The sequence below is a fragment of the Brassica rapa genome, chromosome A09 (assembly GCF_000309985.2).
Source record: "Brassica rapa cultivar Chiifu-401-42 chromosome A09, CAAS_Brap_v3.01, whole genome shotgun sequence".
NCBI lineage: Eukaryota > Viridiplantae > Streptophyta > Magnoliopsida > Brassicales > Brassicaceae > Brassica > Brassica rapa.
Genome location: NC_024803.2, coordinates 10,677,825 through 10,703,637, shown reverse-complemented (window position 1 = coordinate 10,703,637; position 25,813 = coordinate 10,677,825). Strand labels below are relative to the sequence as shown.

General features: G+C 37.5%; 3 protein-coding genes and 1 non-coding gene across 5 annotated transcripts; 2 read left to right on the top strand and 2 right to left on the bottom strand.

Moving 5' to 3' along the window:
* The first annotated feature begins 6,876 nt into the window (after positions 1-6,876).
* On the top strand, positions 6,877-10,431 carry LOC103838514 (ubiquitin-like-specific protease 1D). The gene is made up of 14 exons (XM_009114969.3): positions 6,877-7,416; positions 7,564-7,606; positions 7,784-7,899; positions 7,986-8,245; positions 8,349-8,397; positions 8,537-8,622; positions 8,699-8,728; positions 8,872-8,967; positions 9,069-9,156; positions 9,260-9,357; positions 9,464-9,586; positions 9,691-9,808; positions 9,912-10,019; positions 10,096-10,431. Exons 1-14 carry the CDS (start codon positions 7,075-7,077, stop codon positions 10,255-10,257), a joined length of 1,719 nt encoding a protein of 572 aa, XP_009113217.1. The 5' UTR covers positions 6,877-7,074; the 3' UTR covers positions 10,258-10,431.
* Positions 10,344-12,505, bottom strand: LOC103838515 (dual-specificity RNA methyltransferase RlmN). 2 transcript variants are annotated; one of them, XM_009114970.3, is made up of 9 exons: positions 12,213-12,505; positions 12,059-12,129; positions 11,871-11,973; positions 11,696-11,793; positions 11,470-11,600; positions 11,289-11,397; positions 11,027-11,218; positions 10,822-10,958; positions 10,344-10,756 (listed from the first exon to the last, which is right to left on the bottom strand). In XM_009114970.3, the coding sequence occupies exons 1-9, from the start codon at positions 12,454-12,456 to the stop codon at positions 10,468-10,470; spliced, it is 1,374 nt and encodes a 457-aa protein (XP_009113218.1). In that variant the 5' UTR covers positions 12,457-12,505; the 3' UTR covers positions 10,344-10,467. The 2 variants fall into 2 exon arrangements, with proteins under 2 accessions (XP_009113218.1, XP_009113219.1); XM_009114971.3 differs by having other exon boundaries at positions 12,059-12,126; positions 12,213-12,504.
* A 10,812-nt stretch (positions 12,506-23,317) lies between these two features.
* On the top strand, positions 23,318-24,253 carry LOC103838557 (putative F-box protein At2g33200). The gene is made up of 2 exons (XM_009115003.2): positions 23,318-23,330; positions 23,607-24,253. The coding sequence occupies exons 1-2, from the start codon at positions 23,318-23,320 to the stop codon at positions 24,251-24,253; spliced, it is 660 nt and encodes a 219-aa protein (XP_009113251.2).
* Positions 24,254-24,819: 566 nt separating this feature from the next.
* LOC117128793 lies at positions 24,820-25,038 on the bottom strand. Its single transcript, XR_004452183.1, has one exon. It is a non-coding gene; the product is annotated as a small nucleolar RNA U3 (small nucleolar RNA).
* Between the last annotated feature and the right edge of the window lie 775 nt (positions 25,039-25,813).

The window sequence follows — 25,813 nt, the reverse complement described above, 5'->3', positions numbered from 1 at the left end:
AACTACTTAAAATATTTACGTTTGATTATTTGTATATATTTTCAAGTATTTAAGCGAACTTAAAAGTATCATATATATTCTGGATGTTCTTAAAAATTATTAATATATATAAGTATATAAATCTATTTTGGATACCCAAAATGCTTCGGTTCGGATCAGATTAGATTGCAGTTCTTCAAATACCAAAATTTTGAATAATTCAGATATTTAATCAATTCCGGTTCGAATTTAGTACTACTTATTCGGATTGGGATGGGTTCAATTCTTCGAATTCGAGTTTTTTGCCCAACCCTAAATAGTGACATAAAAATCAAATAGCATCATATTTTTTAAAAAATAAATACACCCGCACGGACGTACGGGTCAAAATCTAGTTAAATTTGTGAGTACATATAGGACTTAGATATAGCACAATAGTTTCAAATTGGTTTTGTATCACTTCCTATAGCCTATAAAGTAATCATATATCATATGGCTTCAGGTTTTCTTGGATCGGTTCGGATTATAATACATAACTAGATTTTGACCCGCGCAGGCGCGCGGGTGTATATTTTGAAAAATATGTTGATATTTGTTTTTCATGTAATTATTAGGATTTAGAAAAATGAATCCGAGGAACATAACCGATACCGATCCAAAGATATAGTACCAAACCCAAACATAAATTGATTAAATATTCTAATTATTCAAAATTTTGTTATTTAAAGAACCGAATCTGATCCGAACCGAAGTATTTGGGTATCCGAATTTATCTAAAAATAGATTTATATACTTACATATATTAATTATTTTTAGATTTAACGTATATAAAACATCAAAAATGATACTTTTAAATTGGTTTAAATACTTGAAAATATATATAGATAGTCAAAAGTAAATATCTGAAATAGTTAAAGTATACTCAAATCACCAAAAATACTTAAAATAATTATTGATTTCGTATCCAAAATTTTAAATCAAGCCAATTGATATGTTAAGCTTAAGTATTATGACATATGTTATTCAAATTTATACGTAATATATTATTTTATTTATACATTTTGAGAAATTTAAAATATATAATGATTTAAGACTTTAAAAATAATTTAAATTAGTTATCCAAACCCAAACCAAACCCGCAAAGATCCAAATCGAACTCAAACCAAAATTTAGAAACATTCTAATAAGGCTGAAATCTTTGACCCCGAAAACCCAAAATACAAACCGATCAGAACTAAACCCGTATGGGTATCCAAAAGCCCATCCCTAGTCATTATTATATATCGTATTTTATCATCATATAATTAATCGTATTTTATATGTACCATCATATAAGTAATCATATAATTAATAGTATTTTATACATACCATCATATAAATAATTACATATATTATATTTTTAAAACTTAATATGAAATATGGAAACCATAATTTGAGTTGGTATTTCAAATTGGGCTTTGTATTATATTTTTCTTATATATATTGACAATATTTTTTTATAATGGTTATTGAAAAATAGTTTAGTAAAAATCCATTTTTGAATATATGTATATTTTGAATCAATTTTTGATATAAATCAAATTTGAATTATTATTTTGATTTGAAATATGTATATAAAGTTTAAATTTTGTTTTATGGTTAGTTTAGAAAATTTTTTTTAGGAAATTAGATTGACCCATTTTGGTATATTTTAAAAGTAGTCTAGATAACTTTCAATTTTTTTTAAAAAAATAAGCCTATTACTTTTTTTCTTAATACTACTATCCTTGTTTTCAAACAAAAATATTTTTTTTAAAAGACTGTAATCCAAGTTTCCAAACACTCCAAATTTTTAAAAGTCCTATTCAAGTCTCCAAACACTCCAATTTTGTACTTGAGTTTTAATAAGATAGATTAAAAAGTTTTAAATATAGAAAATTTAATACTTAAATTGAATTAAAAAGTATTCAGTGCATATCAAATAGAAGAAAAACAGCATGAAGTTTATAACATAAAATACTTAATAATGATGATAAGCCAAAATTCAAAAACTCGTAGTCCGTAAAATATGTGGTGTATGTATACATAACTATAATTATATATTTTGGTTTAGTTTGAGTTACATTTCGGTTATCGGGTAAATTCGAACCAAACCTGATATCTGAAATGTAACCCGATTGGGTTATTTGCTGGATCCGAACCTGATCTGATATTTTTATTTTGGGTCGGGTTTTGGTTTTTATGCACGGGCCAACTGTATAATATGTTTAATGGGGTTTTTTTTTTTGACAATGTTTAATGGGTTATATGAACTGGATTTACGGATCGAAAAAAATCGAACTTATACGTTGGGTCAAGCGGAATGGTTTTGACTCACCTTCCAATTCCAAACCTATACAAGTGTCGGTCTCATTTGGAAAATTACAAGATTACATACATATGGATAATACTTTAAAAAACCAGCCTAATCAATATAGCAAAATACTAATATTTAATTATTAAATGGTTTTAACATTTTGCAGCAATACAATATTTATCGATTGTAAAATGACGAATACAAATATTGATCTCTTAAATGTATCATCGTTATTGAAGAGTTAACGTATTACAACTCATTTAAATTATTTTTAAGACTTCATATGCACAAAAGAAAATTAAGTTTTACGGCAGACACAAACACCAACACTAGATATGCAATGTCGATTGTAAAAAGACGAAAGGGAATTATGTTTCTTCTCTCGATTTATTTACTATTTACTCTCTATAAGTGATTTTATTTTTTACCTATATAAAATTATGTTTTTGTTCTCGTTCCTATTTTACTGATATGAGTTTTGTTTCTTTTTTTTTAACTTCTTATGTGAATTTGGTGCATTACATAAGTATCAATTTAAAAAGTTGGAAATCTTTAAAAATTAGTTCTACTCCATATACATATCTAAGAATCAAATTTTTGAAGAAAATCACCGGCAAACTCTGTTCATAGGTTAGTGTTCAAATCTAATATATCAAGTTGTTATAAAATATAATCGCAGACTCGAAATATAAATATTTGTTTAGTATATATTCACAAGTTTGGTCAAAAAATAATCTAATTCTAAAATAAAAACAAATTATTTATTTTATTAACCTACGTTTTAAGGGTTTAGTTACGTAAGTGTATACCGATAAAAATATATGTAATACTTTACCATTCTAATATATGTAAACTATGTATAATCTAAAAACTGTTAGATTTATTAAATGATAAACCAGAAAACTTATAATAAATAGTTAAAATCTCTCAATCTTACAATTATAATAACTAGAGAGGGTACTAGGGAGAAAAAATATTATACAAAAAATTAAATTTATCATTTTTCTAACAAACTCAAAAAGAGGTGATAGGAATCTTATCATGATATTTTATTAAAAGCTTTTTTAGGAATAAAAATCAATACAAAATTATTTAATCTGAATGAATTAATATATATATAGTGCTTCCAATATTAAAACTAACTTTGATTTGAAGAATTGTATTTTTGGGATTGGCATGATCAAATAACATATTAGAAACCACCTATTTAAAAAATAATTTGTATACATAAAAGTATATACATTAGAGTAAACACATAAATCAAAACCAATACATTTTGTTTATTTACAATCATATTTTTGGTAAATAAATCAAAACAATCATTTTATTTATTTTATATGGTATATAATTAAACTTTGGTGATATTGACATATATATAAAGATTATTTTAATATAAATATTTATTATTAACACTTCCTACTCATATAATTTTATTAACATTTGTATATTTGCTGTAAAAAAAATTTAAATTGTTAATCACAAAAAATTTAATGTGTGATTTTTAATAAAAATTTCAAAATTAAATATTAAGATCTTAATAATTTTTCAATGCAAATTTTGAAATTTTGAAATTAACATATTTATATATTTTTATATTGTATATATTTTAATTTAAATTATATTAATATGTATGTGTATATATATATATTTATTTATTAATAAGACTTCATATTCATATGATTTATGATCATTTGACAAAAAAAAAATATGATCATTTGTATTTTGCTTGAACAAAACAAAGTTAAACCATTGATCACAAAATTTTCAATGTGGGACTTTTACCATTTTTTATAATTTATAGTCGTTTTAAAAAATTAAATATAACATATAAGAAAATTTTAAAATTTTGTTATTATATGCTTAATGTGATTGTTTAAAAAAAGAATAAAAATATATTTTGTTATTTTATATTTTATTTTAAAATATAAAATAAAACAAAAAAGAGAAGGATACGAAAATTGTTATCAAATATGTATTATTTATAATCATTAATTGTCATATATATGTCAATCATATTATGTAATTCGATAGCTTTTATTTAAGAAAATAATTGAGACTATTCTTTTGTACACTGCTAATCAATTTTAAAGTTAGTCTAATAAAAAATATAATATATATTTATATGGACCAATTTATTTTTCTAAAGTTTCTAAAAATCATTCTAGTGATATAAGTGTCTACGAAAACATATTGTAATGCTTGAGGATTAATAAATAAGTAAACATGGATAATACATTAAAGAAACACCCTACTAATTATAGCAAAATAGTATACTCTATTGACTATGAATAATATCATGCAGGACACGTGGTATGTGGGTAGACGGAGACTACTTAACAATAAGTATTTGTTAAACTAAAGAGAGTTCAATTCCTCTTTTGAAGATCTTTGAGTGTCAATCAATGGCGATCTCTCAAGTTCATCCAATGTTCATCGGCATGTTAAAGTGATTGAGAAACTTGAACTTTCCTCCTGCAACTTGATTCTTATGTTAACCATTTGTTTCTCGTCATGTACACTAACGTTAGAAACAAACTTCCTTGAATCATTTGCAATAGGTCCATGAATCACACATGCTTTAACCAGAAGAAATTCTTGATTCATACCTGCAAAATCATCTCAACCAACAATTTGTTAGTTTTAAATTCAAACCTGAGATTGTACATATAGTCAATTTTCTAAAAATTAAAGCATCATGTTGATCCACTAGAACATGCCACCTAACTCCACCTCGCTAGAATGACTTTCGAAACAATTATATTTGCTTAACCTTGTCCAAAATCCTTCTGTATCAGAATTGCTGTGAACTCCTATTTGTACCACCATTACAACCAATAGAACCAATCATCCAACTGTTAACCTTGCTAGACTGATTCTGTATACAACTGTAGCTCAAGCAGTTCGGCCAAAAGTCATCTACTCTAGAGCCCTGATATCTCTTCTCTGCTATGCCATCCCCTAACACCTATACCTGTAGGCGGATCACACCAGACTTGGTGTTCGCATCACGTTTTTTCTCAAACCCAATCAGTACCTCATTCTGATTTATTTGCATTCTTCAATCAAGCTGTGAATGCTGGTACGTGAGTAGCAATTCTCTGCTATGCCGAGATAAATATTTCACTTGCTTCTTTGTGATGCTCCAAAGACACAAGTAAACCTTACTTGTTCTTTACCCCCAATGCAGTTTGACGCTTCTACATTTCCATTCAGTTATGAATGTCCTTCACTTGCTTAACTTCTCTGATATGATCAGAACTTCTTTAACCTCTAGTCAAACCATTTAATTCCTTTTACATAGATGCTCTTGAGACTATCCTTGTAGACCTTGCATCCAATCTCAGTGAACTGATCACTTGTCCTGTTTCACCTGGTGATGTTGTGCTTTCTTTTCGCAAACAATTTCCTTACGCAAAAGAAGTAAGTTAATCTTACATTTTATTTAGATAGTAAAAACGTCTTTGCTTTTTGAAGAATTGATTCAATCTCAATCACTAACAGATTCTGTTTCCTAGACATATTTTTCTTTGATAGTTCCATAATCAGTTTCCTACTGAACCTTCAGCTTAGTTTACAGAGTTGCTGGACTGGAGTCATTAGTAATAACTACGATGGTGGTAGACTTTTGGAGCTCCCTAATCTGATCTACATGGTTTGATACGATATTCTATTAGGAAACTCCTAACATCTTCATTCCCAGCTTACATTTTTCACAGCAACAATAACTTTACCAGGATAATAAAACAGATAATTTACACCAGAATGAGTTGGCACCAGTGTCGGTTCTATGGCTGTGCACACAGTAAAAAAAAGCATGTGCTATGGGATGGGAGTTTGAATTCTAACAATGCTCAATTTATCTGATGCTGAACTTAAGAAAACTCCTTATATACACTTTTAAAAGAAAATTGGTTAAAACTTTGCTTCAACCCTAGTACATGTCATGTGTTGGTAACTATTTTATTCGTCTACACTAGTTTGTGTTTAGCTATTGTCTTCTTCCTGGAACCAACACTTGGTTGGTGTCTGGCGATTTTTGTTTTCTGTTTACTTTACCTTGTAGTTGATGACGCCCATGATTTACTTAAACCTTATTGAGGAGTCTCATGAAGACGAAACTATGTGTCTCGTCTTCTGCTACGATACTTCAAGTAGCGGTGTGGTTTTTGCTTAGTCAAGTTCCGGCCGGGGAAAAAATGTGTTTCTCAATTCTCTACATGAATCTGAATTCTTACTACTAGCTAGTACAAAACCATCATTCTCTATGTTGTTATCCAATAAATAAGAAAGGGTGTATATACCCACCCTTAACTGATTTTCAAAATTTTCAACTTTGGTCTAGTTTAATTTCGCTGATAGATGTAAATTAACCCTCGTAATAAGCTACTTAAAATCTAGACAGTTGCTTAGCCTTACTTCAAGAGTCTGTGTTTGGGTTTGGTGGCAGATCATTTTTGTTTGTTACTGTGGCAGATCATTTTAGTTAGTTTTTTTTTGTTACCTTAAAGCTATTCAAGGATATTATAGGAATTTTGCAGACATGTCTGTTGGTAAAAATATGCCAAGTAACACAAATGATCTAAAATGTAATTTTTCACGAAATAATTGCTCTCAAAATGCCAAAAACTTTTTTTAAAAAGTAAAAAATAAAAAAAAATTATTTGGGAATGGTGAGAGGCCGGAAAAAGAAAACTGAGTGAAGATTCTGAACCAAAGACAATGTGCGATTAATAAAAGGAAAAAAAAAACTCGGTTTGGGAATGACGAAGGGGAAGCATGAAGTAGAAAAAGAGTCGGATTCTTCAGACAAGAAAGCTTTTACGATTGACTGGAACTCGGTGCTGGAAGACGACGGCGGCGGCGGAAAGGAGCATCAAGTGCCGGAGTTGGTGATTGTCAACACCCAAAATCCTCTCCCCGGCGATCAGATGGACTGCCACCGAAACCTAACCGATCACGCGCTAGACGAGCAGCTGGAGCGTAACAAATCGCACCTTGTCAAATTAGGTCCGGGTCTACCCGACAATGGTGAGAAGATCCGTCTCAATATCGCTAGCCTCGAAGCCGAGAAGCAGCGCCGGGTGTTACATCTCTCCAATATGGTTCGCATTCTCACTACAACTAGTTTGATTTCTTTTTTCTTGTCTTGTCTTTTTTTTTTGGATCCTTGTCGATGTTGGGGTGTGGTCAAAACTTTATCTTTTTATTGTTAGAGATGGTTATGTTATATGAGTCTTTGACTTTTGCAGGATGCGGACAGAAGTTCGAAGCTCATGCATGCGAGTACCTCAGGTATCTTGTTCCATCTTTAGACAATGTTAGAGATTGTTTGTTTCCGACAAGTTTGGTTAAGCTCAAGTAACTATTAGGACCCTTGCTTGGGACTGTTATCTTCTCACTAGTGAAGTCTCAAAGTTTTATTCTTTATGGTTTCTGGAGGATTGATCTCCCAATTTGGGTTTCACATAGGTTCAGATGTGTTTACGCGAGGGAATGCAGCTTCAACAGAAGCCTCTAGACAAAGTAATACGGAATCAAAAGAAGTCTCACGGTCTACATTTGCTGCTGTTTTCAGTAAACCCAAAGTATGGAGATTCTTCACTATTATGCTATTTACACTGTTTTTGATGGCTGCTTCATGATGCAACTTTGTGATATATGTGTTCAACAGCCGGATAATACTCAGTCAACGAAAGCGTTTTGTAAAGAACTAGAAGATTTGGGGTGTGCAAGTGTGAAACCCAAGGCGGAGAAAAAGATCGTGACAAGGCAGAAGAATGAATGGCGGATTTTGTCAAAGGCAGTGGAAGAAAAGCAGACAGGGAATCACAAATCCAAGGGATCTTATGGGAGGAAAAAGTACAAGGAGTCTTGCACTTACTCCCTTCTTGATGATGATGATGACGACTCCAATGGACATGAAACTCCTAAGTATGTTTCTTTTCTCCTTTTTCCAACTGGTTTTTGATACTAGTGTGTGTTGATGCTTGGATTCCAATGGTTGTGTATTCCTCTCAACTTCTTTCTCTTGCAGGGAGTGGTCTTGGGAAGAGTATCCATCACAGAGTTCAAAGCGCCGTAAGGTATTTATCGCTTACTGCTCGCATCATATATTGCATTTTTGTGCGCAATTATTATAGCCCTCAAGAAATATACTCCAGCATTGCTACTTGTCTGTGCTTCCAACTTACTGATAACATTCTCTGAAAAAAAAAACTGTAGAAAGCAGATGATTCAGTGATTAACATAGACGAAGAAGAACCTCAGCCTTCAACGGTGGCAGATCAAACAGTTGAACTGCCTGAAGGGTAAACCTTCTCTGTTTATCTTCATTAAGTTTCAGTTACAGCTTTAACATAATCTAGTATTTGATGAACCATGCAGCTTACAGGAAGATATATGCTACCCATCAAGGTAAATTTTTCTCAAGATTAATTCTTTTTTTCTTTTGAATGAATTCAAGATTGATTCTTACTTACCATAACTCTCTCTGATGTTTCTCTTCACTTCATCACTCTCGATAATGTTTCTTCTGTTGACTTCGTCTGGTGATCCAGTGATGATCCACACTTTGTTCAAGTTTGTCTTAAAGATCTTGAATGCCTTGCACCTCAAGAATTTCTAAACTCTCCAGTCATGAATTTCTACATCAGGTGTCTTGTATTGTACTTGCAATCATTTTTCATTAAATAAGTGTATAACGAGTTTATGCAAAAAAAGTTAATGTTTGCACTATCCCTTTTTCTTTGGGTAGGTTCTTGCAGGAGCAGCAGGTATCTAACTATTGTCACTTCTTTAACACCTATTTCTACAAGAAGCTCAGTGACGCTGTCACAAACAAGGTGATCAATGGTTGTCTAGTGCACTGTGTTCTGTTTGAATGATTCACAGTTTAATCTCTTGTTACATTTTTAAATTATTGACTTTTTCATTTCAATAAAATAGGGAAATGACAAGGCTGCCTCTTTTCTGAAGCTCAGGCGGTGGTGGAAGGGTATTGATTTATTCCGTAAGGCATATATATTTATACCAATACATGAGGAGTAAGTTTTACAACTTGATGAAAACAAAATCAAAATCTTTAGACTGTTTTTTTATAAAATTTCAGTTAATCTATGTATTCACCATGATTCGTATACCATGTCTCAGTGTCCATTGGAGCCTTATAATAGTTTGCATTCCTGACAAGGAAGATGAATCCGGATTGACCATACTTCACCTTGATTCATTAGGAGTTCATCCGAAAAGATCAATTGTTGAGAATGTAAAAAGGTATGGAACCCACCAGGAGCTTTATCGTTTCACATGTTTGTGGTTTTTATGCATATATGGTTACAACACGTTAATGGAGAGGCATATATGTTAACATTGTGCAGGTTTCTAAAAGATGAATGGAACTTTTTGAATCAGGATGATGATTATTCATCAAATCTACCTATCTCAGAGAAACTATGGAGAAACCTCCCGCGCAGGATTAACGAAGCTGATATAAAGGTCAGGTCTCTTACCTTTAATAGTCCCATCTTTCCTTGTGAAAATTTGACAACAGAAGAGGATCATATCAATACGTCTTTAAGGTATTCTCTTTGTGCAACAGGTTCCACAACAGAAGAATGATTTTGACTGTGGTCCGTTTGTTCTCTTCTTCATCAAGCGGTTCATTGAAGAGGCTCCTCAAAGGCTGAAAAGGAAAGACCTTGGAATGGTGAGTGGTCTCACACTCTATTCCTAGTACCAAATCATTTAGCCTTGTATTAACTTGTGTGCTTCGATTCATTCAGTTCGACAAGAAGTGGTTCAAACCTGACGAAGCCTCTGCTCTGAGAACCGAAATCCGAAACACACTCATCAATCTTTTCTGTGTCAGTGACCAGACTGATCGCCACAACGACCCATCTGATGACAATGGAGCATCCAAGTCAAGAGATGGCTCACCGCTCTAACAGAGTTTTAATTTTGTTTGTATAGGCGATCTCATCACTGTAGTTCCTTACTTTTCTGGAAGTTAATATTGTTAAAAACGTCTGAAGAAAAAAAAATTTAAAATTGATATTTAAAATTGTTAAAGAACCTCTGAAGAAAACTTGTTGAAATCTAATCAATGTTATTTCACAACATGGAGAGTACATCTTTTGCTCTAATCTTCTGACTGATCAAACAGATGCTTTTAGAGCGGTGCGGAACTGCTCAGGCACCCTCATCACTGGTGCTTGAATAGCACCAAGCATGCCAAGCTGCCCGCACGCTGCCATTTGATCGTTGCCTCGGCTAAACCGCATTAAAACAGTGCAGCCTCCTTCAGCCAGAACATTACGGAACTTGATCATCTTGTCTTCATCGGTCTGTATGAACTGAGAACCACTATGTGGGTTGAACTGAATAAGGTTAATCTTGCATGGGATTCCCTGCACAAGCTCCACTAGCCTCTTTGCATCTTCCATGCTGCAACAATTAGAGAGCTTCTAGTTCATGATGGTTTCAGAATTAAAGCTCAACAAGGATGTTACCTGTCATTCACTCCAGCGAGCATCACGTATTCGAACAACACTTTGTACTTGTGCCTTGAACTGAGTTCTTCTCTGAGCGTCTCAAGGAGCAAAGATAACTTGTATTTCCTGTTGATCGGCATAATCCAGTTTCTAACCTGCAAGGTTCAATTTCAATGAGGTAAGATCATAGATCAGGCAATGATGACAAGAGTTGAAGAAAAACCTCATCGGTTGTTGCATTAAGACTGACTGCCAAAGCGCAATTACATTCACGAAGGAAACGCTTTAGCTGAGGAACAAGGCCACTGGTGGAGACTGTGACCTTGCGTGGACTAAAGTGAAGTCCATTCTCATCTACCATTATGTTTGCAGCTTTGATGACATTGTCAATATTGTGAAATGGCTCTCCCATTCCCTAAAAAGCACACATACCATAAGAAACTGAAGACCTTAACTGCGAGACAAGTGTGTGGTTTCATGCATACCATAAACACAACATTTGTTATTGACCCAACTTCATGGGAAAGCAACCGCCTTGCGTAAACAGCCTGCTCAACTATCTCAGCAGCAGTGAGATTTCTTTTCAAACCCATCCTGCGAAAAAGCAGAAAAGCTAGAAACATTACACCAGGATCTAAAGCCGAGTAAGCAGTTCTGGCTATTTACCTGCCGGTGTAGCAGAACTGACAATTCATGGCACAACCCACTTGGCTCGAAACACAAACAGTTGTCCTGCCACGATCACAAGGTATAACAACTGTCTCGATCACAAGCCCATCATCCAACGTGAACAGAATCTGCAACATCCTGCGAGCTATGAATCAATCCCCACAAGCTCACTGAGATATAACAATCAGTAATTCGAAATACTTGTTTTCGACCATTTATTCACCTTCCTAGTTCCATCTGAAGCCGAACGAACATCCTTGAAAGATAATGCCCCAAACTCGGCATGCTCACTAATCATTCTCTTGAAATCTTTGTTCAGGCCTATAAGAATGGGAATGAATCAGCATTGCTGAAACAACAAAAACCATCTGAGCAGAGACATAACAGTAGACAAAAACCTTGGAGCTGATCAGCATTTTCTGCCCATATGTTATCCTTGTATAGTCTCTTCCACAGCATCATAGCTTGTCCGGGTCGAAACCCATGCGATTCAACCCATTCCTACAAGTAGAAATTTACTCAATTCCAAATTCAAAGAACATGTAAATTTTGTTCGAACTCAAACAAATTAGATGAAGAAACGCACTTGGAGCGAAGCGTAGCTCATACCCTTCAAGATCACCTTCTTGTTATCATCTCTCATTGCTACAGAAGCTATTAATCATCGAAAGTTACTACATTTCTCAGCGAAATCAACCCAAAATCCGGATTCGAGCAAGCCCATGAATCAAAGTACTCACCTTTAGTTGATGGGAACTCGTCGAGTGCGGGAAGATAAGCTGCCGAAGAAGAAGAAGAGAAACATGACAAGGAGGAGAGGAGGCTTCGGGATTTGAGGAGACGAATGGAATTGGTAAGGCCGTGATTGCGGAGGGGAGATGGTAACGTCAGGTTTCTGGAGAAAGCCGCCGTCGAAGAGATTAGCGTCGGAGTGACGACGGTGATGATTCCCAGCCGCCTCATTGTCGTCGTCAGACTAACCATTATCACCTTTTCCTTTTAACTCTTTCTTTTTTTTCCATCTGGAATTTTTATTAATGGGTCTTAACCCAACCGAACCAAACCCAAAGAAAACACAAACAAAGGCCCACCGAACAGACCCAAACATAACAACATCTTGGGCCAACAGCCCAACCGAAAGGAAACCCGTCGAGGAAGAAAACCAACCACGTCCACTACGTGTTCAGTTGCCCAGCATCCAATGGACACGCGTCAAGACGATGGAGAGCTGTCATCCTCCAGCGAAACGGAAGCGGCTGGAAGAAACTCCGACGAATGGAGCCTCACCGGAGAAGAACCGTTCATCCAGAACGTTCTTCGCTGAATTCCAAGACGCTCAGAGGATCTACGCTTCGATAAACACTATCGACATCAATCGATCCCTCAACGAATGAAAGGTAAGAGAATCAATAGGACCAAGGAAACCACAGAACCGTAGATCTAAACCATAATCGGGAAAACCCGATAAAAGGCCACCGTCACGACCAAGAAGGAGAGTGACACGGAGACAAAAGCCGGCCGTCCAACACCGAGAAGAAGGTGAGGGCGCCAGAAGCAAAAGCAGGTCGTTCACCGAAGATAGATGCAACGCCGGAGACCGAGATCCGGCCGGATGAAACCGTAACCAGATAGACTTGAGCTGGAAGTCCTACGCCGGAGAAGAAGGCACGGACTCCAGATCCAAAAGCTGGCCGACCATCTAGAGAAGATGCGACGCCGGAAGGGCCCAAACCACGGTCGATGAGACGCCGGAAAAGAACCAGCGCAACCGCAACGCTTCTCCTCCTCAACTTCTTCTCTGTGAAAGATTCAAGAGAGAGAACAGAGGAAAAGGAGAGAGAAGCGTTTTTAACTTAACTCCTTCTATTTTTTTTTTTTAAACATAAATCCTTCTATTTATTACTATTTAATTTAGTGAAATTCAGTAAATTATCTCCTTTTGATTCAGCAATAATTTAAATTATATAATATTTTTTTAAAAAAAACTTACCAATAGAAATTTTAATTTAAGTAAAATAAATTAAGATAAATAATTTATTTTTTTTACTAAAAAAAATTGAGTATTTTAATCAAAAATTTAATTTTAATCTATGTTAACAATAGATACGTATATATTTTTAAAAAAATTGAGTATCTATATCTAATTCTTTTGTGTTCAAAACCAAAACCCCTTATATAGTCCCAGAAACCGGATTGATTGGAAGGGACGACAATGTCTGAAACTCGTTCCGATTGGTCCAAGTTATGTCCCGATCTTTTGCGATCGATCTTCGGACGCTTAATAATCTCTAAAGACTTTTATAGATCGAGAACCGTTTGTTCAGACTGGTATTCCGTTTCGACCACCTGTGTGCCAACTGCGTATCCATGGCGAATTTTACTCGACGAAGCCTCTACGTTGTTGTTCGTGTTGGAAGTAGTAACACCGAGAAGTAAGGAACAAGGAAGAAGATGGGTTTTGGAACGAGTCTTGCGGCACACGTTAGTTTCAAGTAGTGTTCAATAATGACCTGTTGTTTCGGTCAAAGTAGTTGTAGCAGTACGCTGTTTCTTTGCAGTTATTTTAGGATTCTAGTTATTTGTAAAGGCTATATAAAGCCCTCTTTTCTTATTGAATGAATCACGCAAGTTTTCAGTATCTAGACAAAGAGTATTTGATTCTACAAATTGGTATCAGAGCTCCGTTAGATATTAAACACTTGAGAAAGAAAAACAGCAAAAGAGAGAAGAGAGATGGGTGATGATAAGATGAAGTTACCTCAGTTCGATGGCCACTGGGATCATTGGAGCGAAGTCATGGAGAACTTCTTCCGAGCCAAGGGACTATGGGAGGTGATTGAGACGGGGCTTGAAGAGCCAAGAGCCACCACGGTCCTGACGGCGGAGCAGAGTGCACAGCTCGAGACTGTCAAGACTAATGATCACAAGGTGAAACATTACCTCTATCAAAGCATTGATAGGGTGACGTTTGAGCAGATCCTGGACAGGAGGTCCTCCAAGATCATATGGGACTCGATGAAGTCAAAGTTTGGTGGAAACGCTCGAGTAAAGAGGTCTCTACTGCAGAAGCTAAGAAGAGACTTTGAGCTTCTCGAGATGAATGAAGCTGAGTGTGTAGAAGAATACTTCACTCGGGTACTGAGTGTGACTAACCAAATGAGGAGCAATGGTGAGGTGATGATGGACTCAAAGGTGGTTGAGAAAATCCTCAGAACGCTCAGTGAGAAATTCATGTACGTTGTGGTCTCGATAGAGGAATCGAAGGACACCGAGACCATATCTCTTGAGGAACTGCAGAGCTCATTGATGGTGCATGAGCAAAAGTTCAGGAAGTCAGACAAAGGTGAAGATCATGTGTTAAAGGTAACACAAGGCAGAGGCACTGAAACCAGAGGAAGGGGTTCCTACGGTAGAGGCAGGAGCCGAGGACGTGGCAGAACAACATTCAGAGACAAGAGCACTGTAGAATGTTACAAGTGTCACCGTCTTGGGCATTTCAAGAGTGAGTGCCCAAAGTGGGAAGAAGAAGAAGCAAACTATGCTGATGAGGAAGAAGAGATGCTGTTGATGGCGTACATTGAAGAGGAGACTGAAGAAGATATGGAGATGGCGATGGTAACACAGACAGGGGAGCAAGGAGACAAGAGAAGGAAAGCTTGGTTTCTTGACTCCGGTTGCTCCAACCACATGAGTGGTGATCAAGAGCTGTTCACAAGTCTGAACACAAACTTCAAGCATTCTGTCAAATTGGGAAATGACAAGAGACTAGAAGTTGTGGGCAAAGGAAATGTAAAGCTGGTCTTAAACAACACGACATACACGGTTAGTGATGTGTATTACATTCCTGAGCTCAAGAACAACTTGCTGAGTCTTGGACAGATGCAAGAGAAAGATGTAACCATCATCATACAGAAAGGTGTCTGCAAGATGTATCATGAAGAGCGCGGGTTGATTGCAGAGAGCAAGATGAGCAGGAACCGAATGTTCATGATAGTAGATCAAACCGGTGATGGAGAGCTCAGACAACAGAGATGCCTGCAGACTACCACAGAAGACACAGCAAAGATATGGCATGAACGGTATGGTCAGCTCAGTTTCAGTGGGATGAAGACACTGCAGAGCAAGGAAATGGTATGTGATCTTCCTTGTTTTGATGCTCAACAATTCACGTGTACAGATTGCTTGGTGGGAAAGCAGTCGAGGAACCCCATACCTAAGAAGAGCACGTGGAGAGCAAAAGAAGTCCTAGAGCTCATTCACTCCGACATATGTGGTCCGATCAGTCCCATGACTACCAGTGGGAAGAGATATGTCCTGTGCTTTATAGATGACCATAGCCGAAAGGGGTGGGCTTACTTTCTGAAGGAGAAATCAGAAGCTTTTGAGCATTTTAAGATGTTCAAGAAGCTGGTGGAAACTAAGACAAGCAAGAAGATCAAATGTCTGAGAACCGATCGAGGAGGAGAGTACACATCGAACGAGTTCTCCGCATTTTGTAAGGAGGAAGGAGTCAGAAGGCAGCTAACCACGGCGTACACTCCGCAACAGAACGGGGTAGCAGAGCGGAAGAACCGCACGGTGATGAACATGGTTCGATCCATGCTGTCAATGAGGAAGGTTCCAAAGATATTTTGGGCTGAAGCTGTTAACTGGACTTTCTACATCTTAAACCGATGCCCAACTCATTCCGTGAAAGATGTAACTCCACAAGAAGCATGGAGCGGTATCAAACCAAGTGTGAAGCATTTCAGAGTGTGGGGAAGCTTGGCGCATGCTCACATTCCAGACGAGAAGCGCGGGAAGCTTGACGACAAGAGTCTCACTTGTGTAATGCTTGGCTTCTCTGATGAATCAAAGGGTTACAGGTTATACAACCCGATGACTAAGAAGATAATAGTAAGCAAGGATGTGGTGTTTGAAGAAACAAAAGGTTGGAACTGGGAGGAAGATCAAGACAACACTGAGGTTGAGCTAACCTGGAACGATGATGATCACATCTGGGAAGAGAGTGATAGTGAAGGAGAAGATGGCAGAGAGCGAGTTAATGAGCAACCTGCAGAGGTTACAGAGGAAACAGAGCAAGCAGGAAGAACCAGGGAGGGTCGTGTAACAAGACCTCCTCGCTACTTGAGTGATTACATCACTGGAAGTGAAGTAGAAGAAGACGAAGAAGTCGTCAACATGGTGGAGGTAAACTCATCTGATCCGTTTTCATTTGAAGAAGCAGAGAAGAGTCTCAAGTGGAAAGAAGCTATGAATGAAGAGATAAGAGCCATTGAGAGAAATGGAACCTGGGAACTTACAGAGCTGCCTAAAGGAGCAAAGTGTATCGGCGTCAAGTGGATATACAAGACAAAGTTCAATGAAGTTGGAGAAGTGAGCAAATACAAGGCTCGCCTGGTAGCTAAGGGTTACTCTCAGGAGCATGGCATCGACTACACCGAAGTGTATGCTCCTGTCGCTCGAATGGACACCATAAGGACCATCATAGCTACCGCTGCAAGGAAGGCTTGGGACATCTATCAACTGGACGTTAAGTCGGCTTTCCTGCATGGAGTTCTTGAAGAGGTTGTGTACATTCAGCAACCAAAAGGATATGTGGTCAGAGGTGAAGAAGATAAGGTCTACAAACTCCACAAGGCGCTGTATGGGTTAAAGCAGGCACCAAGGGCCTGGTTCAGTAGAATCGAAGAGTACTTTGTCAAGAGTGGTTTTGAGAAGTCTGAGAATGAAGAGACCTTCTTTATCAAAACGAACAAGCACGGTAATTCCCTTTATGTCAGTGTATATGTAGATGATCTAATATACACAGGAGGAGACATGGAGATGATTGAAGAGTTCAAGCAGTCGATGAAGAAGGAGTTTGACATGACTGATCTCGGGAAGATGAGGTATTTTCTTGGAATAGAAGTGCTGCAGACATCACTTGGCATTCACATATCTCAGGCGCAATATGCTCTTGAGGTGTTGAGGCGTTTCGACATGGAGAATTGCAACTCTGTTTGCAACCCAATAACACCTGGAAGCAAGCTGGATCTTGACGATGGAGGAGAGCTAGTAGATGAAACTTTCTACAAGCAAATAGTAGGAAGTCTCATGTACATCACGATCACAAGACCAGACCTGCAATTCTCTGTAAGTTTACTGAGCCGCTACATGTCTAAACCTACAACACTTCATATGCAAGCTGCTAAGAGAGTTTTGAGATACTTGAGGGGTACGGTTAATTTTGGTATCTGGTACAAGAGAGGGGGAACAGGAGAGTTAGCTGTCTACACTGATAGTGACTTTGCAGGCGACGTTGATAGCAGAAAGAGTACATCCGGTTATGTATTTCTTATGGATGGAGCTGCTGTGGCTTGGCTTTCCAAGAAGCAGCCTATAGTTACTCTTTCCACCACCGAAGCTGAGTATGTAGCTGCATCAGTCTGCGCGTGTCAGGTGATATGGTACAAAAGGGTCCTTGAAGAGATTGGTTATAATGGGGAGGGAAGCACGGTGATTCTCTGCGACAACACGTCAACTATCAAACTTTCCAAGAACCCTGTCTTCCACGGGAGATGCAAACACATTGGTGTGAGATTTCACTTTCTGAGGGATCTTGTGAACAAGGGAGTTATCAGCTTGGAGCATTGTGGAACAACTGAGCAAGTAGCCGATATATTTACGAAGGCATTGAAGCGGGAAACCTTTGAAGACTTAAGAAGCAAGCTTGGAGTGTGTTCTAGTGAAGATAAGCTGAAACTTGTGAACCAAGTTTAGCTTAGGGAGGGTTTGTTGGAAGTAGTAACACCGAGAAGTAAGGAACAAGGAAGAAGATGGGTTTTGGAACGAGTCTTGCGGCACACGTTAGTTTCAAGTAGTGTTCAATAATGACCTGTTGTTTCGGTCAAAGTAGTTGTAGCAGTACGCTGTTTCTTTGCAGTTATTTTAGGATTCTAGTTATTTGTAAAGGCTATATAAAGCCCTCTTTTCTTATTGAATGAATCACGCAAGTTTTCAGTATCTAGACAAAGAGTATTTGATTCTACAGTTTGACCCAGGAGAAGACAATATTTACGAGATCGGACATCCCGAACTTGACTTACTTAAAACCCATGTTATGGCTAGTTGCAGCAACTGGCTCCTTGTTGGACGTGCTGGTCTGAATCTATATCTTCAGAACGTGTTTGCTCGCGAGAGGATCAATCTTACTGAGTGTCCGCGTCTTGCCATCGAAAACTCTTCTTCTTGTCTTTGTTGGAATGAAAAACTTTATAAAGATGGAGAAAGTGTTTAAGTGTTTGAAGAGAAAGTGTTTTGTGTGAAGAAGAAAGATTTTATAACTTAGAAGAGGATTTTTATTACTTATTACAAACTTGGATTATTTCTTGATGATACAAAATGATGGGGAGTGGAAGTATTTATAGCCTCCAAAGTACAAAATATCTTACATATTTTAATCCTAAATCTAGAGAATTCTAGCATAATATCTAAGATTTTTTTATCCTAATTATCTAGATAATTCTATGAGAATATCTAGATTTTTATCTTATGGAGGTGGAGGATAATTCTAGATATTGAGTTAAGTTTGGGCTAAAATGATTAGTAAATTATTAGCCCAAAATGTGATCCAAATCAAGTTTAACTTTCAACACCCCCTCTTAAACTTGATTTGGTTACTCCTAGTAAGCTCCTCATCTTGATGAAGTTTTCTCGCTTGAGTGGCTTGGTGAAGATATCAGCTACTTGATCATTTGTCTTCACATACTCCAACTGCACATCCATCCTGGTAATACATTCTCGAATGTAGTGATAACGAGTATCGATGTGCTTACTCCGGTCATGGAAGACTGGATTCTTCGCCAATGCTATTGCCGACTTGTTATCCACAAATATCTTTGTTGGCTCCTCTTGTGGTAGGCTCAATTCCATTAGCAAGTTTCTTAACCAAATAGCATGGCAAACACATGAAGTAGCTGCCACATACTCCGCTTCACAAGTAGAAAGGGTGACTATTGGTTGCTTCTTTGACATCCATGTGAAAGCGGTTTCTCCAATGAAAAACACGAAGCCACTTGTGCTTTTCCGGTCATCTACGTCTCCACCCCAATCGCTATCGCTATATCCAACAAGCCTGTAATCTTCAGAGATAAAGTAGTACAAGCCAAAGTTGATTGTACCTTTGATATAGCGTAGGATCCTCTTAGCTGCCTTGAAATGAGTTGTTGTTGGATGCTCCATGTATCGACTAACAACTCCAACTGCGTGTAGGATGTCGGGCCTTGTGCACGTTAGATATCGTAAGCTTCCAACCAAACTCTTAAAGAGTGTTGGATCCACACTCTCTCCTTCTTCTTCCTTTGACAACTTGACTCCACATTCCATTGGCGTGCAAACTGGATTTGAGTCATTCATCTTGAACTTCTTAAGCACCTCTTTTGCATAGCCTTCTTGAGTAATGAAGATTCCATTTTCTTCTTGCTTTACTTCAATGCCAAGGTAGTATGACATTAATCCAATGTCGGTCATCTCGAACTCCTTTGTCATCTCCATCTTGAAGTCTTCAAACATAATCGGATTGTTGCCAGTGAATATCAAGTCATCAACATATAAGCATGCAATCAATATATCATTGTTTTGAGTTTTGATATAAAGTGCATGCTCATATGGACACTTGATGAAGTCTTTCTCCTTGAAGTACTTATCAATCCGAGTGTTCCATGCTCTTGGTGCTTGCTTTAATCCATAAAGCGCCTTCTTCAGCCTTAAGACTTTGTCTTCTTCTCCTTTGACTATGTAGCCTTGTGGTTGCTCAATGTAGACTTCTTCTTCAAGGTCTCCATTTAAGAAGGCTGATTTTACATCCATTTGATGTATCCTCCAACTTTTTGGGCTGCCAATGAAATAATTAGTCTAACCGTTTCTAAGCGAGCAACTGGAGCAAATACCTCATCATAGTCGATCCCGGCTCTTTGACTATAGCCTTTTGCCACCAATCTTGCCTTGTACCTTTCAACTTCTCCTTTAGAGTTCTTCTTTGCCTTGTACACCCACTTCACACCAATTGCCTTGTGTCCATTTGGAAGTGAAGCTAACTCCCATGTATCATTCTTTTGAATCGAATTGATTTCCTCATCCATTGCACTTCTCCATGACTTCTTTTCTTGGGCTTCTTCAAAGTTCATAGGTTCGCAATCCGCAAATAGACAAAATAGAGTAAGATTGTCTTGATTTTCGGTTACCTCGTAGATATCTTGTAGACTTCTAAAACGTGGAGTCCTTTCACTTGAGCTTTCATCTCCTTGAGAACTTGTTGTTGGTGAAGTTGGTGGTGTAGCTGGATCTTCTCTCGGTTGCTCCACATTCTCTTCTTCAAAGGATGGAAAGAAGTTGTAGTCTTCATTATTTGATCTCCAATCCCATTCTCCTTCTTCATCAAAGATGACATTCCTACTAATGATTGTCTTCTTTGTTTCAGGATTGTAGAGCTTGTAGCCTTTGGAGTTAGCGTCATACCCAATGAAGATATACTTCTCACTTTTATCATCTAGTTTGCTCCGCTTCTCGTCTGGAACGTGAGCATGAGCAATGCTTCCAAAGACTCTTAGATGTGAGACTCCGGGCTTCCTTCCGCTCCAAGCTTCTTGTGGTGTCTTTTCTAAAACACTCTTTGTAGGCGAACGGTTTGATATATAAACCGCACAAGCAACTGCTTCTGCCCACAACTCCTTTGGTAGCTTCTTACTCTTGAGCATGCTTCTTGCCATCTCAAGTATTGTCCTATTCTTTCTTTCCGCAACTCCATTTTGTTGAGGGGTTCTTGGCACCGTCAATTGTCTTCGAATTCCATTATCTTCACAATACTTCAGAAACTCCTTGGACATGAATTCTCCTCCTCGATCCGATCTCATGGACTTGATCTTAAGACCACTTTCCTTCTCAACATGGGCTTTGAACTTTTTGAAAATTTCAAACACTTCTGATTTTTGTTTCAAAAAGTAAACCCATGTTTTTCTTGAAAAGTCATCGATAAAGAGAAGGAAGTAGTTACTCTTACCAAGTGAACTTGGTTTGATCGGACCACATACATCTGTATGTATGAGTTCTAGTGGCTTTCTTGCTCTTGTCTCCGACTCCTTTGGAAAACTCATCTTGAATTGCTTTCCAAGTAAGCAACCTTCACACACTTGATTTGGATGATTGATGCAAGGTAAGCCTTTCACCATTTCTTTCTTGGAAAGTAGCTCTAAGCCTCCAAAGTTGAGATGCCCAAATCGAAGATGCCAAAGCCAAGATTCCTCCTTGTAGCACATCTTGAGACATCGTGCAATGTCATTTTGAATGTTTAGGACAAACATTCTATTACTTGACATCGGCACCTTTGTGATGAGATTATTTGCATTATCTCTTAAAGAAAGGCTATTATCCTTTAGTCGAATGTCATAACCTTTCTCTAAGAGTTGTCCTAGGCTCAAGATGTTGGTCTTCATGCTTGGAATGTAGTAAACATTGGAAATGAATTGATGATCTCCATTCTTCAAGCGGATGAGAATATTTCCTTTACCTTTCACCTCCATCTTCGATTCATCTCCCAAAGCCACATTGGTTTTCACCGATTCATCAAGCTCCACGAACATGCTTTTATTTCCACACATGTGGTTGCTTGCACCACTATCAAGGTACCACTTGTGAACCTCATTTGGTTCATCCTTCTTGTAAGCCATCAATAGTATATCTTCTTCCTTGTGCCGTTCTTCAACATAGTTGGACTTCTCTTCCACTCTATTGTTGTTTGGAGTTTTGCACTCAGAAGCATAATGTCCAAACTTTCCGCAACTATAGCATTTGATGTTTGATTTATCGTACCTTGATTTTGGGTATCCTCTTCCACGACCTCTTGATGAATTCTCTCCTCTTTGGTTGAAGTTGTCTTCATATGGTCTCCAACCTCGTCCATTTACACCACGACCTCGTCCTCGGAAATGACCGCCACCACGTCTTGGATTGCTTCGGCCACTTTCTTCCTTGTGATCAATTCTCATCTTGAGAACTTGCTCCACAATATCTTCTTTCTTCTTCTTCTTTTCTTCATAAGCTTGTAGTGATCCAAGAAGTTGCTCCATCGTCATAGTCTCCAAGTCTTTTGTCTCTTCAATCACCGTAACAATGTGCTCGAATTTCGAATCCAATGATCTAAGAACTTTCTCCATGATTCTCACCTCATCTAACTTCTCACCATTTCTTTTTAGGTTATTAGTAACCGTCAAGACTCTTGAGAAGTAATCTGAGATGAGTTCTCCTTCCTTCATTTGTAATGCTTCAAATTCTCCTCTTAGAGTTTGAAGTCGTACCTTCTTAACTTGTTCCGCTCCCTTGTAAGATGTCCGAAGCTTGTCCCATGCTTCTTTGGACGTCTTTGCACCAGCAACCTTCTCAAATGTATCTTCATCTAATCCTTGATAGATTAGACAGAGAGCCTTCTTGTCTCTCTTCCTTGAATCTCTCAAACCATCTTTTTGAGTTTGAGATAGACCACCATCATTCTCCGGTTCATTGAAGCCTTTCTCGACTATCTCCCACACATCATGTGCTCCTAAGATAGCCATCATCCTAAGACTCCAATTGTCATAGTTGCTCTTAGTGAGCAATGGAACTTGGAGGGGAACACCACTATTTGCCATCTTCAAAGGGAACTTGTAGCTCTGATACCACTTTGTTGGAATGAAAAACTTTATAAAGATGGAGAAAGTGTTTAAGTGTTTGAAGAGAAAGTGTTTTGTGTGAAGAAGAAAGATTTTATAACTTAGAAGAGGATTTTTATTACTTATTACAAACTTGGATTATTTCTTGATGATACAAAATGATGGGGAGTGGAAGTATTTATAGCCTCCAAAGTACAAAATATCTTACATATTTTAATCCTAAATCTAGAGAATTCTAGCATAATATCTAAGATTTTTTTATCCTAATTATCTAGATAATTCTATGAGAATATCTAGATTTTTATCTTATGGAGGTGGAGGATAATTCTAGATATTGAGTTAAGTTTGGGCTAAAATGATTAGTAAATTATTAGCCCAAAATGTGATCCAAATCAAGTTTAACTTTCAACAGTCTTTGGATAAACGAGAGAACGAGGGATTATGTTGTAGCTTGCAGTTCCAAACAAGGCTGCTTGTTCTCATGCAAGAAAGGAGACGTTACGTGGTTGTGTCATGAACGCATAGAATGTGCGTACCTGACGTATAAAGATGGCAAGCTTTATGTGTACACGTTCGATAGGTGCATCGAGATTCTTGATTTGTCTGGAGATTTGCTCGTCCAAGGAAACCCGTATCATAACCATCCGTTTCACATCGATGATTCGCATCCTAAGAGTGTAGTGATAACGAGCTCAGGGGAGCTTTTGATCGTTGTGACCTTCAAAGGAGTAAACAATAGGTATGTAAATGAGGTATTGAACCGTTCTTTTAACGTCTACAAGATGAATTTAGATAATGGTAACTGGGAGAGAGTCTATTCTCTTGGAGGTGAGATGTTGATATTTGGTCATGGAGTCACAATAAAAGCACCAATCAAAGGTATTAATGGTTGGGGAATCAAGGGTGATACAATCTGTTTCGGTGGTGATGAAGAAGATATTTTCCCAAGTAGTGATCGTCGTAACAGAACAACTAACTGTGGTGTGTTTGATCTTGCTACAGATACACAAATATCATTAGATGTTCCATTCTTTAAGAGTTTCTGGTTTGTTCCAGAATACGAAATCGTTGATCACGAGACAGGTTTTTTTTTCTAGTATGACTTTGGATCTACTAATTAGTGTCATCGTTGTAGGGCCTTTATTGTTTACTATATAATTTTCAAGTTAAATCATTCCTGCATCTGTGATTCGTAAGAGGAGTTTATATAACTAAGATGTTTTTTTTTTTTCTCACATCTGTCCCAAAGTTGGCTATTAGCTCAATCCGCAAAGCGTCATAATTAATTCTTGAGGAACCATCTCCCAGCTACCCCTTAACTGCCCCATTTCAGCTTTAGAGCAATAGCTCAATCCTCAAAGTAGCATTACGCATTAGTTGCAGAGAAAACATGGGCAAGGAGTAGAGCATTCATTGCCTCATCCAACACAAATACATATACTAGAAACGTATAGAGGTTCTGTAAGTCACATAAATTCGTCGAAACTATCAATATACATTACGCTAGGTCAAAGATCAGAACGATTCATGGTCGGAGAAAAGAAGTTTTAGTTGGAGGAGAAGACTACGACGACTAATTGAACTCAACGACAGGGTTTGTTTTTGCAGTAGCAAAAGCCATATAGGTGAAGAAACAGAAAGTAGAAAGGCAAAAAAAAAGAAGGGCCTGTCAGACAACCGTGCAACCACCCCGGAGAGGGCAAGGCCAAACCGGATAGCGATCCTCTACAGCGCAGAGACTCATAGGAGAGAATCGTAGCCGTTAATCACACTCAGATCGCACGGCCATGATTCATCAACCAGGTTTAGGGACATGTCTCCTTAGAAATCAAGGATACAGAGGTACGAGCCTATAGAACAGATCCTGTTCAAGTAAGGTCGTGTCCTATGCCTTCTTAGCTTCGTTATATAAACATCAGAACTTCTCTGTTAGTTAACGATGTGGGAAGAAATAAACAGCTTCATATACCTGATACGCCGTCGTTTCTCCAGTAAATGAGCTAATTCCAGATACGCCGTCGTTTATCTTCCTTCAATAAACTAATACCAAATTGTACTAGGCAGTGAAAAAAGTGCTTTGGTGTAGCAACCGTTCTTGTCAAGCCAAGGATCTACTAGACCATCTTGAAACCGTTCTTGTGAATGAACCCGTTGTTGTTAACGAGTTCCAAAAAAACCTTCTGGTCACCGTCTAATCTAGAAAACTGAGTCTCAGGATCTTTTCAACTGAAGAGCTCAATGATTTGCAAGACACATAAGCACCAAACCAATCCTTTATTGCCTCATCTCTCGGACAAGAATTCCATATCACAACAAAAATTCATATTGAAAGTTTTGGCTCATACCCTCTAGAAACCTAGAGAGGTTATATAAGTTCTCAAACCACATAACAAGTTCACGGAAACTAACAATCCAATAAACAGTCTGAATGAGGGGTTTGAAGTTAAACAGAGGATACACATTTCAAAACAATAATGACAATCATCAAATGCTGGTTTTTAACTTTCTCCATCTCCTTAACGGAACCCATAAAAGTATCAATGTGGAAATCGGATGGTCACAATTGAGGTATGAAACAGTTGCAAAAAAAATCAAATTTCGACTGTACAAAAAAGGACACGGCCAGGCTTCGGGGGTAATAGGCTTTACTACAGATG